At 50.4% G+C, this 16,867-nt stretch overlaps 1 protein-coding gene across 3 annotated transcripts in view; it reads right to left on the bottom strand.

Annotated features, from left to right (window-relative positions):
• Positions 1–693: 693 nt before the first annotated feature.
• Positions 694–16,867, bottom strand: part of GPT2 (glutamic--pyruvic transaminase 2) — a 34,743-nt gene continuing 18,569 nt past the window's right edge. For 2 of the 3 annotated variants that reach the window (XM_005218738.5, XM_024978567.2), the window contains 6 exons: positions 14,013–14,092; positions 12,245–12,381; positions 7,055–7,229; positions 5,412–5,567; positions 4,299–4,411; positions 694–3,120 (listed from right to left, as the gene is read on the bottom strand). In XM_005218738.5, coding sequence (XP_005218795.1) covers positions 3,030–3,120; positions 4,299–4,411; positions 5,412–5,567; positions 7,055–7,229; positions 12,245–12,381; positions 14,013–14,092 — 752 coding nt within the window. In that variant the 3' untranslated portion in view covers positions 694–3,029. The remainder of the gene's footprint in view (positions 3,121–4,298; positions 4,412–5,411; positions 5,568–7,054; positions 7,230–12,244; positions 12,382–14,012; positions 14,093–16,867) is intronic. The other variant, NM_001193187.3, reaches the window with a different exon arrangement.

Raw genomic sequence — 16,867 nt, 5'->3', positions numbered from 1 at the left:
CTCAAAGGCCACAGTTACTATTCAGGGAAGGGCATGTGGACCAAGGCAGAGCCCTTCTATGATATTTTTCAATATAGCCGGACAGGCAGGCAGGCTTTGCTCTTAACAGTATACATCAAAACTAAAGTCAGCATCCCTCCAGGATTTCAATAAATTCCTTTTACATGACCCAATAAATTCTCTTCCGCTTAAGCTACTTTCAGTAAGTTTCCAAGCCTTCCACCCGAAAGAATCTTACTTTTTAAAATTATATACATTTCCAGACTATCTTTAAAAAAGAAGTTTCAGTTTTAAGTGAAAAATAAAGTTTTGAATTCCAGAACCACACATTAAAATTGATGTGGGTCTGGGAAAGCCTGGGGCAATGAATGAAACCCCTTGTCTGGGCAGCTGTTCCTTACCCCCAGCCTCAGGGCTGTTTCTCCAGCTCCCCCTGCCTGCCTGGGCTCCCCTGCGAAGCTGCTGCTAGTTCTAGTTCGTTTCACTCCCATGAGAAAATCAAGGTCTGTTTTCATTTGAACAACATTCTATTTTAAAAGAATACATAAGCAATAGAAAGTAGCCCAGGGTCCTTAGGGTTGATGCCTAAGAAGAAATGGAAACCGAAGGGCTGTGCCTTAGCAACATAAGACTTCAGGTGTACAATCAGTGACGTCCGTTTGGTATTCAAAATACAAAGAAAGTTAAACACAGTCACCATTTTGGACATATATTTTATTGTTTAGAAATTTCCATCAGAGCTATCGTGAAGTACCTTTGTCAGGAGATGCCTATGAGAATCCAGACTGGAAAAACGGACATGTAGGCCTGTCAGCTCTTCCTGCAAATTCACAAACACGGGGACAACCGGTCTGGCCACAAGGTCATGGACCACCACAGTATAGCCCAGCATCCCCCCAACTCCCGTGCAGACCTAGATGAACAGCAGAAAACCTTACATGTACAGATTTAAAGTGCAACCTCAAACGACAAACAGCTTACTCTGGTGGTGCCCAAACAAGACACCACAATCTGCAGAAAATCACATCTATCATGATCAGAGTTCCTACCTGAATCAAGTTAATCTCCTAAACCAGCTAGCTGACCTTATTAAGTATTTACTTGTTTTTAAAAGCAAACCAATGTATATGGCATCTTTTTTAAAAAATCATGTAAACGTTGCAAAGTTTTTAGGGGTTACTTATAATCTGAAGAGATTCATTTAAAAAAACTACTGGACTTGTTAAAACTACAAATACTAACCCCAACTCCCCCCCCATGAAAAAAGCAATTGTTACAAAAATATAGAAAATATACTAGCTTCTACTATTTAACCTTTTCACCAGAAATCTCAAGCTCTGGGATACATCCTGGCTTATATACCATCAACAAGCACAAGTGCAACTTTCTCGAAGTTTTAAGGAAGAAAAATGTTCTAAAACATTCCCTTTGTTATTTGAGATTGTGGCTACTTTCTTCATAGGGGCTGTGATGCTAGTGGACAGGGGCAGTCTGAAGTTTCCTACTGCATCCCATGCGTGGACCTGGCGTGGAGATTACAGGACAGGAGGCTGCTTTCAAAGCTCACTCCTTTAGCCTCTTCAGATTTCTCTCTTGGGTCCCTTCAATTCCACTTTAGGACTTGCTGGATCCCCTGACTCCTGAGCTGGCCTTGGCTTCTCAGGGAAGCCCACCAGGGACGGCCCAGAGAAGAGGGCATAAGCCTGCTGCGGCCTGAGGTGCCTACTTCTGGGGAGTGTGGGTCAGGCTCCCCACCCAGGTTTGCTCATGGCAGGGAAGCTGCAGGCTTGGGGGATGATCCCCCACCCCTACCCCCAAAAGATGACTGATGCTATGAGCCTGCATATGAGCCTGCTGGAGGGGAGCCAGCAACAGATGTGGAGGCAAAATACTTTACTTATAGAACACTTTTATAAACTTTGAATCGGATCACATGTTCAGAGCAGCCATGCTACCAGGCACTTGGACCAATTAAGAGCTAGGATAGGGACCAAATTCCGCTTGGTCCAAAGAACAAACACTACAGGCGGGGCATGTGGTTTAACTGTCTTCATGTCTCTAAGGATACCCTCCTTCACTAGGACATTTTCTGAGTTTCCTTGTTCTACTATTGCCTAAAAGCTCCCTGAAGCCCTTGGGTGAGGCTGGCTGTTGGGTAACAGTGGGATAGATCCACACACCATCAGGCAGAATCCCCCACGACTGAGATATTGCTGGGCTGATGAACCCCGTGCTCCTGGAGCTCAGGGAGACCTCAAGATGGGTGTCCCAGCCTAAGAAAGCTCAAGAGAACCCTTCACCTGCAGCTCCCCTGTGGGCAGAGTCCTCACTACCTGCTGTGTGCTCCCGGATGGAGGCCTGGTTCACCTTGGAGCCTGGCTCACACCCACGCCTCCCCGGCAGGACCTTCTGGCCTTGGCCATAATCCCCACACCCACCACCCCCTAGCCTGGCATCTTGTGCTGCTACCCTCACCATTCTTGTCTGAGAGCAGGATGCCTGCCTCCAGGTCAGAAGGATGGCCCTCTCTGGGCCTCCAGTGGACTCCAGGCTCTCCTGTTTGAAGGAATAGATTTTCACACCGCTAAGGGTTTTATTTCACAGATCACAGCGGTGAGTTTGGGATTTCCAGTCTTCATCATGGTTAAGTTATACATTTCCTAATGCCTTGTTTCTGCAAACCTGAAGCAGCTCACCCAACACACCCAGGCTGTTTTAAACCCCAAATGAATTTTCCACAAGCAACAACAACAGACTCACATATGCTGAGTGAGTCCCCTCTACTTTGGCTGCATCAAAGAAACAGGGCTTCTGAGGCATCCCGATTCACATTTGCTCAGAAGAGAGGTGCTCCCAACATCAAGGCACAAAGAAAGAAGTGTCCTGGGGAAAAATGACGATGAAAGCGACCAGTGACCTTCATAAGGCCTGAGGCGGAGTCGCTGCGGGAGGCGAGTCTGGGCTGGGCTGGGCGGGCATATCAGGAGGCAGGCCGAGGGCCCGGTCTCCCTCTGGGGCCCGAGGAGTCCTCACGCGTACTCCTCCAGGAACTTTATGTGAAAGTCCTTCACCTTCTGTAGAACCGTCTTTAGTTTCTCCACCGGAGGAAGAATGGTCATTCTGTCAGGAAGGAGAAGAGCATAGTCGGACACGAATTGCTCTGGAGAAGGGGACAGGGGTGAATCTGGCAGGTCCCTCCTCTACCTGCAGCTGTGGAAACCACACAGTGCAGGCAAGCTTCCTGGGGAGGGGCAGGCCCTGGACAGCACCTGGCACTCGTTGAACCACTTTCCTTCATCATTCACATATTTTTTTAGCCAACTCATACATGTGAACAAATGCAGTAAGCTGGTGGCGGCATCTCAGCTTACTTAACCCATCCACCCATAATCACAGGAGGCCCACCCAACACTCTGAAAGGTACACAGAACTTTTCTCTGGAGCCACCCCTACTCCAGCTAGACAAGCCTTTCCCATCTCCACTATCAGTCTCATAGTGAGAACCTTCAGTCACAACTTCCCTCCAAACGAATCCCCAAGTTGCCATGGTAACTAACTCCTCCCTCCAATGCTGTCAACCTGCTTTCCATCCCTAAGGGCAGCTCTCAAGAAGTAACCACTTCTTGAGTGAGCCACAAATTGCCAAGATGAACCCAACTAGGGTGGAAAGGCTATCCACACACATTTGTCCATTGAGGGGCACTGCCCATGACCTTCACTGACTCAAAACTCAGCCCCAGGTGCTAAGCCCCAGACATTTCTTTTTTTTGACACCTGCTGCAGGAAACATTGGAGAGGCTTTTCAGAAACAGACCTGGCCTTGGTGGGAAGCCCTGGCTGAGCTGTTCAGCTGACCTGGTAGAGTCCCGTGCCTGTGAAAGGCGGCACAGCAATTTCACCGTATCTCAGAGGCAACATCTCAGCAGGTTTTTGGCTCAGTGGACAAGCTACTGAGCTCCTGGATGCAGACTGATACATCATGGAGTTGAAAAGGGACAAGGGGAGAAAAGAAAACACAGCACTGGGAACACCGCAGAAAGCATGTGATAGATGGAGGCAGTGGAGGGGGAGACAGCGGTCAAGGAGATGACCGTGGAGTCCACCCACAGTCTTCCTTAGTCCCTGGGCAGGGTCTCGGCTATCTCTGCGGCAGGACAGAATGGGAGTGGGATGAGTGCACAGGGGCTTCACACATCTCAGTCTCTGAAGTTGCCTTGCTGTTAAGAAGCCCAAGTTTCCCAAGACAAACCAGGACCCACCCCTCAGGGGTACCTGAGGGTGGAACCAGGCAGTGGTACCTGAAGTGGTAGGTGCCTTCCCTCTGCCCGAAGCCGCTGCCAGGCACGACACAGATGCCCGTCTCCTCCAGGAGCTTCATGCAGTAGAACATGTCAGGGGCCATCTTATGGGCCTGCGGGGACGGGGCAGAACTTAGGAGTCATTCCCGATTTCACACTGCACAGACACACCATTACAATCTCAAAGCCCAATATGCTTGACATGGTGGGTTCTTTCCCAGGGCAGGGCCCCTCCGCCCTCTCTTCCTGTGAGAAACAAGGCAGGACCCTGGGTACGCAGGCAGCTGGGGCCGGGAGCAAAGAGCCCAAAGGCCGCTTTGGGACAGCTGTGGGCTGTGGGGCTCCTGCTGTCCCCTAGGGAGTGCCAGCCCGAGTCCTGTGTGCCGTACCCCCACAGAGTAGCTCCCCAGGCATTGGCCTTGGCCTCCTATACACCAAGCCAGGGCCCTGCGGTCTGTGCCCAGGGGAACCTTAAGGAACTAGCCTCTCGGGGCCCTGCTGATGGTGCTTCTCACACTTCAGCTTGCACAACCAGGCCACCTCTTAAATAGATTCTTGGGCTCCAACACCAGGGATTCTGATTCAGCAGGCTGAGGGATGGGGCCTGATTTTGAATGTTTAACAAGGTAGGTTAGGGGGTGTGAGGACACTTTCAGAGATACGGCTCTGGCCCTTGATCCTCAAACCAGGGTCAGTGGCACCACCTGAGAACTTATTGGAAATGCAGAACCTTGGGCCCCTCCACAGACTTCCTGAACCAGAACTGCCATTTTTCACAGGGCCTCGGGTGATCCATGTACACATTCGAGTTTGAGAAGCGCTACTGTAGGGTACGGTGGCCAGGCAGAGGAGACAGCTCTTGATGCTTCTCCAGTTTCTATTCAGTTTTAAATGCATCACATCACACCTGGGTCTGCCCTCACGCCCACCCCATCACCACAGCGGCTGCAGGGCTGGGTCTCCGGGAGCCCGTTATCTTTATACGTTAAGTACCATCTGACCAATGGATACACCAAGTTCAGAGCCTCAAGGGCCAGCACTCATGCTCCTCAAGGCAAGAAAGAGTTCCAAGTGAACCTGCTGAGAGAGCCAGCCCGACCCGGCACCTCTGACCTGAGCTGCCTCCATGGCTTTCACAGGGATGAAGATTCGAGGAAAGGCGTACATGGCCCCCATCAAGGGGTTGCAGTGAATTCCTGGGACTTGGTTAAACATGTCTTCTGTCAGTTTAGCTTTTTTGGCCAAATTACCCAAGACAGACTCTTTTTCCTAAGGAGACAGAGAAAGCATAAGAGTCAGCATCTCCAGATACCATGGCTCCAGACACTGAAAACCATCCCTTCAAACTAGGGCGTCTGGGCAGACTGGTGAAAGGCAAGCTGATGTGTGCTTGAGCAGCAAACCAGGGAGGCGGGCAAGACACGTGTCCCTCTGCAGAATGTCCTCCACAGACACTCAGCCCATGGGGTGGCCATGGGCCCTGGGCAGGGGCACATGAGTCACAAGTAGGTCCTAAGTAGCTTGTGTCACGGGTTCTAGTCTCGTACCAAGACGTCATTTCCAAAAACAAGAAAAACCAGCCCCTCCCCATCAGCCTGAACGAACTTGGCCCTGGACGGAACATCCTAGAACATGCTTCCAGGAGACAGCCCCACCATCTAATTCTGGGGAGCTACCCTTCCCCCAATCCATGTGACATGCTGGGGCCATGTGAAGTGCAGGCAGAGCACATCAGGGACAGGCTGCGAGCTTGGCACGCGGCCAAAGATGCAGCAGGCAGCCCAACACTTGTGCAAGCACTGCTGGACCGGGGGTGAAGCGGTGTGCCCTGCGGATGAACGAATCACAGAACACAGCACGTACACGCAGTGGGACGTTGCCCTGCCTTCCAAAGGAAGCACATTCTGACACACGCCATGGCAGCGACAAACCTCAAAGACACCGTGCCGATTGAAATAAACCAGCCGCGAGATAAATGCTATACATGAGCTGCCTAAAGCAGTCATATCCGCAGAGACAGAAAGTAGATGAGAGGTTACCAGGGGCGGGGGAAGGGGGAAATGAGGAATTCTTGTTTAATGGGTACAGTTTCAGTTTGGGAAAGGGTTCTGGAGATGGATGCGGGTAATGGTTGGACAATGTGAATGTACTTTATTCACTAAACTGTTCAGTTGAAAAAGATCAGAGTGGCAAATTTTATGTTCTGTGTAATTTGCCACCATTTAAAAAGAAAGATTTTGAATCTAAAAGAGCTGGGAGCTGACTTCTTCAATAAGTTCCATTTGTGTTTAAACTCGTTAGAGTTGGGTTTTTGTCACCTGCGGTTGAAAGGGTCTGTCTGCATCACTTCAAGCTACAAGGACATCTGGTTAAGCCACAGGCAGGTCTGCGGTCTAGAATGAATGGCATGCTCATCCATTCCCCCTTTTACTTTAGTAACAGAATCATCACCCCCTTCCCTGCCCGCTGTGTCCTCAGGACATGAGGCCATTCCCTCTGAGCGCCTGCCCTTCCGTGGTGCTCACAGGTGAGGAGGAGGAAGAGGTGCCCACACCCACCATGCGCACAGTCCTCCCACTTCAACCACAGCCCAGCTACACCCTGAGACTTAGCCTTACTGGGGTGGGTCAGGCACCATGTGGAACCACAAGCGTGCCCTGGAGCTCATCTGGAGACAGGCTGGCCACGGAGACTATGCATGGTGAATGCCGGCCACAGCAGTGATACGGACAGGCCGTGGGACGCAGCCGACTCACCCTGCTGAACTGCTCGAAGGATTCCTCTCCTGGCACCGGGGGGTTCACAACGATGTCCATGGCAGCCTGCCCAGACACTGGCGGGCACAGACGCACCGAGAGCAGCTTCACCAGCTGGCCCTTGATTTCAGGGTGCAGGTTGATCACCTCCATGTAGCCTCCTCTGTAGCCACACCTAGAATGTCGAAGCGGGAGAGAGGACCCACCAGTCACAGAGAGACCTCTACTAAGTGCACCCAGCCGGCCAGAATCTCCTGTAACCAGCCCCATGCCCAACACTGAGCTGCCAGGTATGGCCAAGTTCTTGCCAATGGAAAGTGAATATAAGTGACATGTGCCAATCCCACATCACTTCCTTAAAAGCATGCAGTCTTGTTCCTTTCTCCCACTTCCTAAGAAAGGCAGACACCAGAGCAAGAAGCCTCAGTGCTAGAGATGATGCCACATGTTGAGAAGACAGAGCCAGCCCAGCAGCCTATCTTTGAATGACTTCGTGGGGTAAAGCCAGTCCCAGACTCCCCCTGCCTCTGAACTGTTATCACAGAGACACACTTCCACCTTGTTTGAGCCACTGGAGTTTTGTTTTTCTGTCATTTTCTTTCACCCTTCTAGATTGTCAAGCCCCTGCTTGAGTCATATAGCAAATTCCCATTGGCTATCTATTTTACATATGGTAATGTAAGTTTCCATGTTACTCTCTCCATAATCTCACCCTCTCCTTCCTCCCCTCCCGCCGTGTCCATAGGTCTGTTCTCTGTGTCTGTTTCTCCATAGCCACACTGAAAATAAACTCATCAGTACCATCTTTCTGGGTTCCATATACACACGTCAGTATGCGATATTCACATTTCTCTTGCGATATTCACATTTCTCTTTCTGACTTACTTTGCTCTGCATAATAGGCTCTAGGTTTGCTCACCTCATTAAACTGACTCAAATGCATCCCTTTTTATGGCTCACTAATATTGTATGTATGTACCACAGCTTCTTTATCCATTCATCGGTTGATGGACATCTAGGCTGCTTCCATGTTCTAGCTGTTGTAAATAGTGCTGCAATGAACATTGGGGTACATGTGTCTTTTTCAATTTTGGTTTCCTCAGGGTATATGCCTAGGAGTGGGATTGCTGGGTCATACGGTGGTTTTATTCCTAGTTTTTTGTAATAAGCCATTATCAGTTCAGTTCAGTCACTCAGCTGTGTCCGACTCTTTGCGACCCCATGAACCGCAGCACACCAGGCCTCCCTGTCCATCACCAACTCCCGGAGTTCACTCAGACTCACGTCCATGGAGTCGGTGATGCCATCCAGCCATCTCATCCTGTCGTCCCCTTCTCCTCCTGCCCACAATCCCTCCCAGCATCAGAGTCTTTTCCAATGAGTCAACTCTTCTCATGAGGTGGCCAAAGTACTGGAGTTTCAGCTTTAGCATCAGTCCTTCCAATGAATACCCAGGGCTGATCTTCAGAATGGACTGGTTGGATCTCCTTGCAGTCCAAGGGACTCTCAAGAGTCTTCTCCAACACCACACTTCAAAAGCATCAATTCTTAAGCGCTCAGCTTTCTTCACAGTCCAACTCTCACATCCATACATGACCACTGGAAAAACCATAGCCTTGACTAGACGGACCTTTGTTGGCAAAGTAATGTCATTATACTTAGGGTCTATAAGTCTTCTATAGTGAGCCGCTGTACTTTGGGGCCTTTTGGTTATAGCAGCTTAGCCTGACTGCTAACTAGTATCATACTAGCTCTGCTCGAAAGGGGCATATGATTCAGGCCAGGCACCCCTTGCACAGGTTCAAGAAGTGGGCATGTGAGCAGCAACCTGAGGATTTTGCTTCAACTTTCTGATGCCTGACAAAGCGAATCCAAAGGAAAGCAGAGCAGGGAATTCCCTGGCAGTTCAGTGGTTAGGACTCTGTGCTTTGACTGCCAAGGGCTCACATTCAATTCTTGGATAGGGAACAAGATCCCATAAGCTGCATGGTGTGGTCAAAAAAAGGGAAAAAGAAAAAAGAGGAAAAAAAGGGAGAGGGGGTAGGAAAGCAGAGCTGAGAAAGAAAACAGGACAAAGCCAGGAGTAGAGAGAGAGACCCACTGACATTTTTAAGCCTCCTGATTCAACTTTACTCCTTGACTTTTTACTGATATGGATTTTTTTTTAATTCATTTATTTTTAATTGAAGGATAATTGCTTTATAGTATTGTGTCGGTTTCTACCAAACATCAACGTGAATCAGCCACAGGTCTACCCATGTTCCCTTCCACTGGAACATCTCTCCCACCTCCACCCCCATCCCACCCCTCTAGGTTGTCACCGAGCCCTGGCTTGAGTTCCTTGAGTCACACAGCAAATTCCCATCGGTTATCTACTTTACATACGGTAATGTATGTTTCCATGTTACTCTCTCCATACATCCCACCTCTTCTTTCTCCCCCTGACCCTGAGCTGCGTCCGTAAGTCTGTTCTCAATGTCTGTGTCTCTGTTGCTGCTCTGCAAAAAGGTTCATCGGTACCATCTTTCTAGATTCCGTATACACGTGTGAGTCTATAGTATCTGTTTTTCTCTTTCTGACTGACTTCACTTTATATGTGTTTTTTTTAAACCCTCTTTCATGTTGAGCTTCTGTTACTTATTGCCAAAAGGATCCTGACTGATACAGAGTCAGATCTCATGAAAATAAGCTGAAATCATTAAAAAAAGCAACAACAACAAAAAGCAACTTTCAGAAGCAAATCCGCTCCATTAGCCATGCTTCCTTCTCTGGACTGTGACTGACAACATTCAGACTAATGACCACAGAAATAATGGTATCAGCTACCTTCTTCTGCATGTGCACCACACCCACCCAACCTCAGACCAGCTGATACGATGAGAAGTCAGCAAAACACTTTTGGGATCAGGCTGTAGAAAGAACTGGCAAAGACTGAGCCCCATCTGATCCATCACCTGGCCTTTCCAAGGCAGGAAGATAAATTCTGGCCTCTTGGAAGGGATTTTCGTAACAAAAGTTGAAAGAAGAATCTTCCTGCTTTACCCTCTGCTCATAAGCAGAAAATCAAATTGGGTAAATCAGTCTGAGCCTAGGAAATCAGGATCTAAGGGCAACCAACTCGGGTTACCAATATCCAGAGTAATCAATATCACAGATGGAGCGATGGGTAGGTATGTAATAAACACACTTGAGTTTGAAAAATGAGTTAATAGAGAACATATTTGTTTAAGAAAAGCAATATACAGCACATGAAAGTTTAGCAAGGAGGCACCACAGCTACCAGGGTAAACCAGAAAGAACAGCATAAACCAACTCCTGCACACAACAAATACAGCCAAGAACAGCTGGGCAGCCATCCCAGGGGATAGCTCCTTGCGTGTGTGTGTGTGTGTGTAAGTCACTTCAGTCATGTCCGACTCTTTGCAACCCTATGGACTGTAGCCCAGCAGGCTCCTCTGTCCATGGGATTTTGCAGGCAAGAATACTGGAGCGGGTTCCCATTTCCTCCTCCTGGGGATCTTCCTGACCCAGGGATCGAACCCATGTCTCTTACATCTCCTGCACCGGCAGGCAGGTTCTTTACCACTAGCACTACCTGGGAAGCGCCCTTGACCTGGTCAATATATTTCTTGGAGCTTCATAGTTACACTGGCCTCCAGACCCTCTCCCCTACCCTGACACCTGGCACACAGTACGACTCCCACATGCTGGGGAATGAACGTCCTTGGCTGTAAATGCACGGGCCTGGCCATCTCAGTCTAGTTTGCAGGTTCCTCCTCTCTGCCCCTAACTTTTGAGCAGTGACGGCCGGGCCCAGTCCCTGGACCTCTTCTCTAACTATACTCCTCCCAATGAGATGTCTAGGCTCAGAGATCTAACTAACAACTCAAACACTGACATCTCGTAAACTTGAATCTCCAGCTGGGTATCAGCCCTGAGCCACAGACTCACATATCCACCTTCATCTGGACATCCAACAGGCATCTGCAAATTTTACACATCTAAAACCAACTTCCAAATTCCACCCCAAAACCTGCTTCACCCACAGACATCCTCATCTATTGAGGGCAACTCTATGCTTCCTGCTGTTTGAACAAAAAACTTGGGAGTCATCCTTGACTTCTCTCTCTCACACCCTCCTTTTCATCAAGCAACACCCATCAACTTCACCTTCAAACATACCCAGGATCCAACATCTCCCCACGTTTACCCTGGCCCCCAGTATCTCCCCTGGACTCTAACAGCCTCCTGACTTGAGTGCTCGCTTCTTTCCTGCCCTCATCACGCAGCAACCAGGAGAAGTCACACCTCTGTGCAAACCCTCTAAGGGCTCCCATCTCATTCTGAGTAAAAGATGACCTAAGTGGCCCAGGCGCTCTGGCCTCCTGTGACTTTTTGGTCTCAACTGCGCCACTTTCCCTCTCACCCTTTTCTAGTCTCCTTGCTGCTCCTCGAACAGCTGCTCCTTCCACCCAGGGCCTTTGCAGAAGCGGTTTCCTTAGACGTCTGCATAGCTCCCCACCTCCCCTCCCTGGGTCCAACTCTTTAGTGACCAGACGCCACCTCCCTGCATTCCTACCTCTTCTCTGATTATTTCTGTCCTTGACACATCGTGTTCATTTGTCTATTGCCTCTGACCTCACTAGAGCATGACTCTGAGGGCAGAATGGGTGTAGTTTGCTCACTGCTGTAACCTCACTGCTGAACTTCTGAACTCATAGCAGATGCTCAATAAATATTGGCTGAATGAAGAAAGGGTTGAAGCTGACGCTCTGGCCCCACAGGTCACAGGGTGCTCAGGCAGGGTGCACACAGATCTGCACACACAGCTTGGCCACTGGCCTGACAGCATTTGTTCATTCAACCTGCCATCCCTGCCCCTCAGAGTTCAGTCACGTGTCAGCAAGGGTGACAAAGCTGGCAGAAAACACTAGGGCTGGAAGCCGCTGCAGGTCCTGTATTCATTTTCGTCACAGCCTTATTTTACACGAGCCCTTGCATAGGGGATGCCCTCACACCAGTGCACGCCCCGTGGGGAGACATGGCCTGCCTCCTCCTGCTTCTTAGATCAGCTGCGGCTGTAGACGAGAGTAGCCACCTCTGTCCAGTAGGTTGAGGCGGGGCAGGGTGGAGAAGCAGTGGGACCAGGCAGGCCCAGGAGCAGCGGGAGGGAGGCGGGGGCCCACATACTCGCCCATGTAGCCCTTGGAGGTGGAATGGAAGGAAGCGAGCTCCACGTTGCTGGAGTACTCAGGCCCCATCTCATAAAGCACCTTCTTAAAGGAGTGGAATTTGCAGTCCGAGGAGTACACGTTGTCCTGGTACACCTGCAGGAGGGGACAGGACAGGGACAGTCAGCCACGTGCCCCAGAAGCTGAGCCACCCGGGCTGCAGCCTGGGTTGCCTGCAGTGAAGCTGGCCTTAGATATCACATCTAAGCCAGATGTGCCCAAGGGAACCTTCCAGAACAAGCAAGGGCTGGGCGGGAGGGCACGGGCTGGATGCCCACTGGATTCTCCCACATTAGCCCCACATAGTCTCCAGATCTCCTTTCTGCCTCATGTGCCAGTGACACCCGGCTGGCCCAAGCAGGCTTTCGTCCCAGAGCGTGATGCTCACCCTGTCAATAAGATGAGTGCTGAAAGCAGTTCATGGACCCGTCCTCTGACCTCCCCATCCGAAGAGCTAACTGTGCTCCTCAGCGCTTCACGGCACTCACCCAGCTTTCCATCCACCATCACCGTCATTCTCTCCTCCCTGGACTGAGCAGTGCCTACACCTCTTGTCCCTCCCCGTCTATACAGTCTAGCAGGCACGCGCTCCATCTGCCCCGGGAGATGAACTTCCCATGCCCAGTTTGGAGATCAGGGAAACCGAGGCTCTCTGAGGCACTGTAGGTCAGCAGGAGGGTCAGGCCAGCTCAACCTTCAACAAGCCAGGCAGAGCTCCCTCCCCTCCCCAGCTCCTCCATGGCCTCTCCCTTCCCCATTCACCCCCCCTCGCTTCCCAGACCCTGAGTGAAGAGGTTCGTGCACCAGGTCACTCTACTGCCCCTTCTTTCCTTTAGAAATGAAGATTTAAGTATCTGCTATTGATCACAGCAGTGATTTGGTGGATAACCTCTGTGGTGGGGGGCTGCTAAGGAGCACAGAAATGAAGCTCACGTGCTAGAAGCTATGACTAACCAGAAATCACGCAGAAATGAAGTGAAAATAGGATTTGACAGGTCTTTAATTGCTTCTTGCAAAGCAGGAAAAGAATGGGCAGGTTTGTCTCCAGATCTAGGGTTCAGGAAGCAGCGATTCTGGGGTTGATAAGATTCCCCTCCTCACAGGACACAGCATTCAGCCCACCCAGCACCCACTCTCCCTTCTTGAGAAAGGGGCCCTTGATTTGCTTCAAGGAACATCCTCCCCAGCTCTCTATCTGCACATTTGGGGGCATAGGGGGAGCCCCCAACCCTTGCCTAGGGCCTGGTCAGTCTGCATATTGCAACCACTGGGCCAGAATAATCAGTTCAGTGATGGGTGTTTGACCTAAACTGCACCAGTGAAGCTCAGTTCTGAGCTTCATTGAAACGACCAGGAAGATAAATTCTGTTTCTAGGCTGGGAAGATAGCAGGCCCGTGTTTGAGGCCAAGGCAGCAGGATGGAACAAGAGGAGCTGGAAGATACGATTCTAGTCCCTGGATCCAGCCCCACTCCTGAGATCCCACCACCGCGTTAAGTTTAAAGTAGTTTGGGCTAGATTTTTGACACTTATAACCAAAATTCCAAACCAACATGGGATGATTTCAGTCACAGTCTCACAGGTTGTTTAACACTGAACATCCTCAACCTTGTTAGAATCTCTCCTCCGATATCTAGAAAGTTCTTTTGTCTATAGAACAACAGACCTGGTTCCCTCCCCCAGAAGAGAAAGCACACCCTCACCTATGAGAGCCCAGGCTGCTCTTACCTCATCAGCCAGGAGAAAGAGCTTCTCCTCCCAGGCAAAGTGAATCACATCTTCTATGCACTTTCTGCTCTGCACCTGACCTAAAAAGTCCCAAACAAAAGCAGAAGGTAGGTTGTCAGGGTGTTTCATTTGTCCCTAGGTGAGAATTCCAACCAGAATCACTCAGATGTCTGCGTTCCCTCGTGATCTTACAGGACCACCCTCCCTAGCTGCTGTCAGCCTCCAGGGAGCCCCTAGGGTCAGCTCCGTCCCTCTGACTCACTTAAGCCAGGTATGTGTAGGGAGTTGTGTTTCACACCCAACTTTCTTGTTATTCTTCTCAGAGGTATGTGTGTGGAGGGCGGAGGAGGATATATGTGTATTGTTCTGTGCTAGAGGACAAGACATGGACGTATCATAAACAGCAGGAAAATAAAACTGAAGGAGCTAAATCATCCAGCCCCGCTCCCCTCCTTCCCCCTCAGCAGCCACACCATGAGAAGTGCACCGGCCATACCTTCTCCCCACACAAGCTCCGTGAGGCAGGGACAATGTCTCTGGCCCAGCACCAACCCTCAAAGCCGGCATCCAGCGGGGCCCTCCCTAGTAAGCACAGGGGAAGAAGTTCTAAATGAAGGAATGAGCCTGCCTACCAGCTCTGGCTTCTCCAGTGACCATGTGGGAGCTGTGCCTGCTGAGGACGCTGGCGGGCACCCACGGTGTCCCTGCCAGGGTCTCCCTTCAGGGCTGGACTCATCACTCCATCCACCTTAGAGAAATGAGTGCCGGCAGCAAAATATTCACCCACCAGCTCACAGGAAATATTGCAGGTTTCAGTGGGGAAAGGAACAAATGCCTCAAGGTAGAAAGGAACCCTTTCCCAGACTTCCTGGGGCCCACAATGATGTGGCCCTGGGATGGTGGACTGGCTCACACAGCTTCTGGAAAAGTACTAGGCAGGCCTGCTGATGCTCACAAGGACATAAATGTGCACCTATGGGTGTTACATGTATGTATATTATCTACGTATGTATGTATATTATCTACGTATGTATGTATGTGCACATGTATTACTGACATATGTATCTACATCTTCATGCAAAGCAGTATGGAGAGTATATTACCTTTTTGTTAAAAATAAAAATAACTATATTCTTATCCATGTAAGAATAACAAGACTAAGTCTTAGAAAAATATATTGATGTATCTTATAAGAGCATGGTATGATTCAGCCAGGATTTCAGACATAATCTAAGCCACAAACCAGTTCCTTTACTAAGGGACCAACCTGTCCCTGCCAAACAAAGGCCGAGCAGGCTTCCTATGAAGCAAGCTCACGCTCTGGGAATTAGGAAGGGCAGCGCCCCTGGATGCTACAAGTAATCAGCTGCTGTGCCCATAGACACAGGGGCTGTCCATCCTGGCAGCCTGTCTGCCTACCACATGCTCCTGGTCTTCCCTTCCAGGGCTGCGATGCCACCAAGTGTACCCTGTTAGAATGCAAGCAAAGGTGTGAGCATCCAGAGTATCAAAGGTGTTGAGCAGGGTACATAATGCCAGTTTAGTTCAGTTGCTCAGTCATGTCCAATTCTTTGCAACTCCACGGCCTGCTGCACACCGGGCTTCCCTGTCCATCACCAACTCCCGGAGCTTGTTCAAACTCATGTCCATCAAGTCGGTGATGCCATCCAACCATCTCATCCTCTGTCATTCCCTTCTCCCCCCGCCTTCAATCTTTGCCAGCATCAGGGTCTTTTCCAAAGAGTCAGTTCTTCGCATCAGGTGGCCAAAGTACTGGAGTTTCAGCTTCGGCGTCAGTCCTACCAATGAATATACAGGACTGGTTTCCTTTAGGATTAACTGGTTTGATCTTCTTTCAGTCCACTGAACTCTCAAGAGTCTTCTCCATAACGCCAGGGGGAGTGCAAGAGCCGGGCCTCAGGAAGCCAGCAGCCCAGGAGAGGAAACGAGACCTGCTGTGCACAAATAATCCCCCATGTGACAGATGCAAACTGTGGGACAAGGACAGAGCTTATTTCTCTCCAGTGCCTGGGACGAAGCAGTCACTCAGAACAGGCCTGTGGAGCAGAAGGAGCCACATAATCTCCAGAGGGCAGGGCATGCCTGTGCCCAGCAGGGGGAGACGTGTGCACACCACAGAGAAGACGCAGCTTTGCTAAAGGCCCCAAAGGCTGCGGAGGGGTCTTCCAAGTGCCCCTTGCCAGAGGGTGGGCCAAGGGAATGTCCCACACACTAATGGGGATACCTGTTGCTTACACCAGCCCAGAGTCCTGCCCTTCTCTGAGCAACAGCACACAGCTGTCCTAGGGGAACTCCCTCTCTTTAAACTCCACCAGGGACAGAGACCCAGCCAATCAGCCTCAGTGATTTAACTAGGTCAGGCACGGGCAGGTGTCCCAGTGTGGGCCAACAGAATCTGGCCCAGGGGCTTCAGTTGAAACCAGGGGTGAGGCGCCCTGTGGGGGACGCTCAGCTGCTGGGCACTGACTGGACCTGTGGAAGGCCACTCCCAGGATAGGTGCTTCCTGAGGATTCCAGCCCAGAGCAGAGCTGGGTCATGGCCTGAGGTTCCCATGACGACGACGTTGATTCAAGCATGCTGCTTTACCCTGGACTTCACAGGTCCACTCCCTTCAAGCCTCAAGGTGAGTTTCTGTCTCGAATCCCAAAGAGCCCTGTTAGCCACTAATATCCCACTCCATGTCGACACCTTTCAGACAAAGTGGTCACAGTGTGTGGTCCAGACGAGATACATGGTCATCACAGGTAGGTCTCCATTTTCCATCCTCCATCCTCCAATAGCTGCTTTTCACACATTAAGACCCCAGAGGGGAACTGCCTGGTGGTCCAATGGT

This window comes from Bos taurus, chromosome 18 (assembly GCF_002263795.3).
Source record: "Bos taurus isolate L1 Dominette 01449 registration number 42190680 breed Hereford chromosome 18, ARS-UCD2.0, whole genome shotgun sequence".
NCBI lineage: Eukaryota > Metazoa > Chordata > Mammalia > Artiodactyla > Bovidae > Bos > Bos taurus.
Note: the sequence above shows the minus strand (reverse complement) of the source record. Positions and strands in the feature narration are given on the sequence as shown.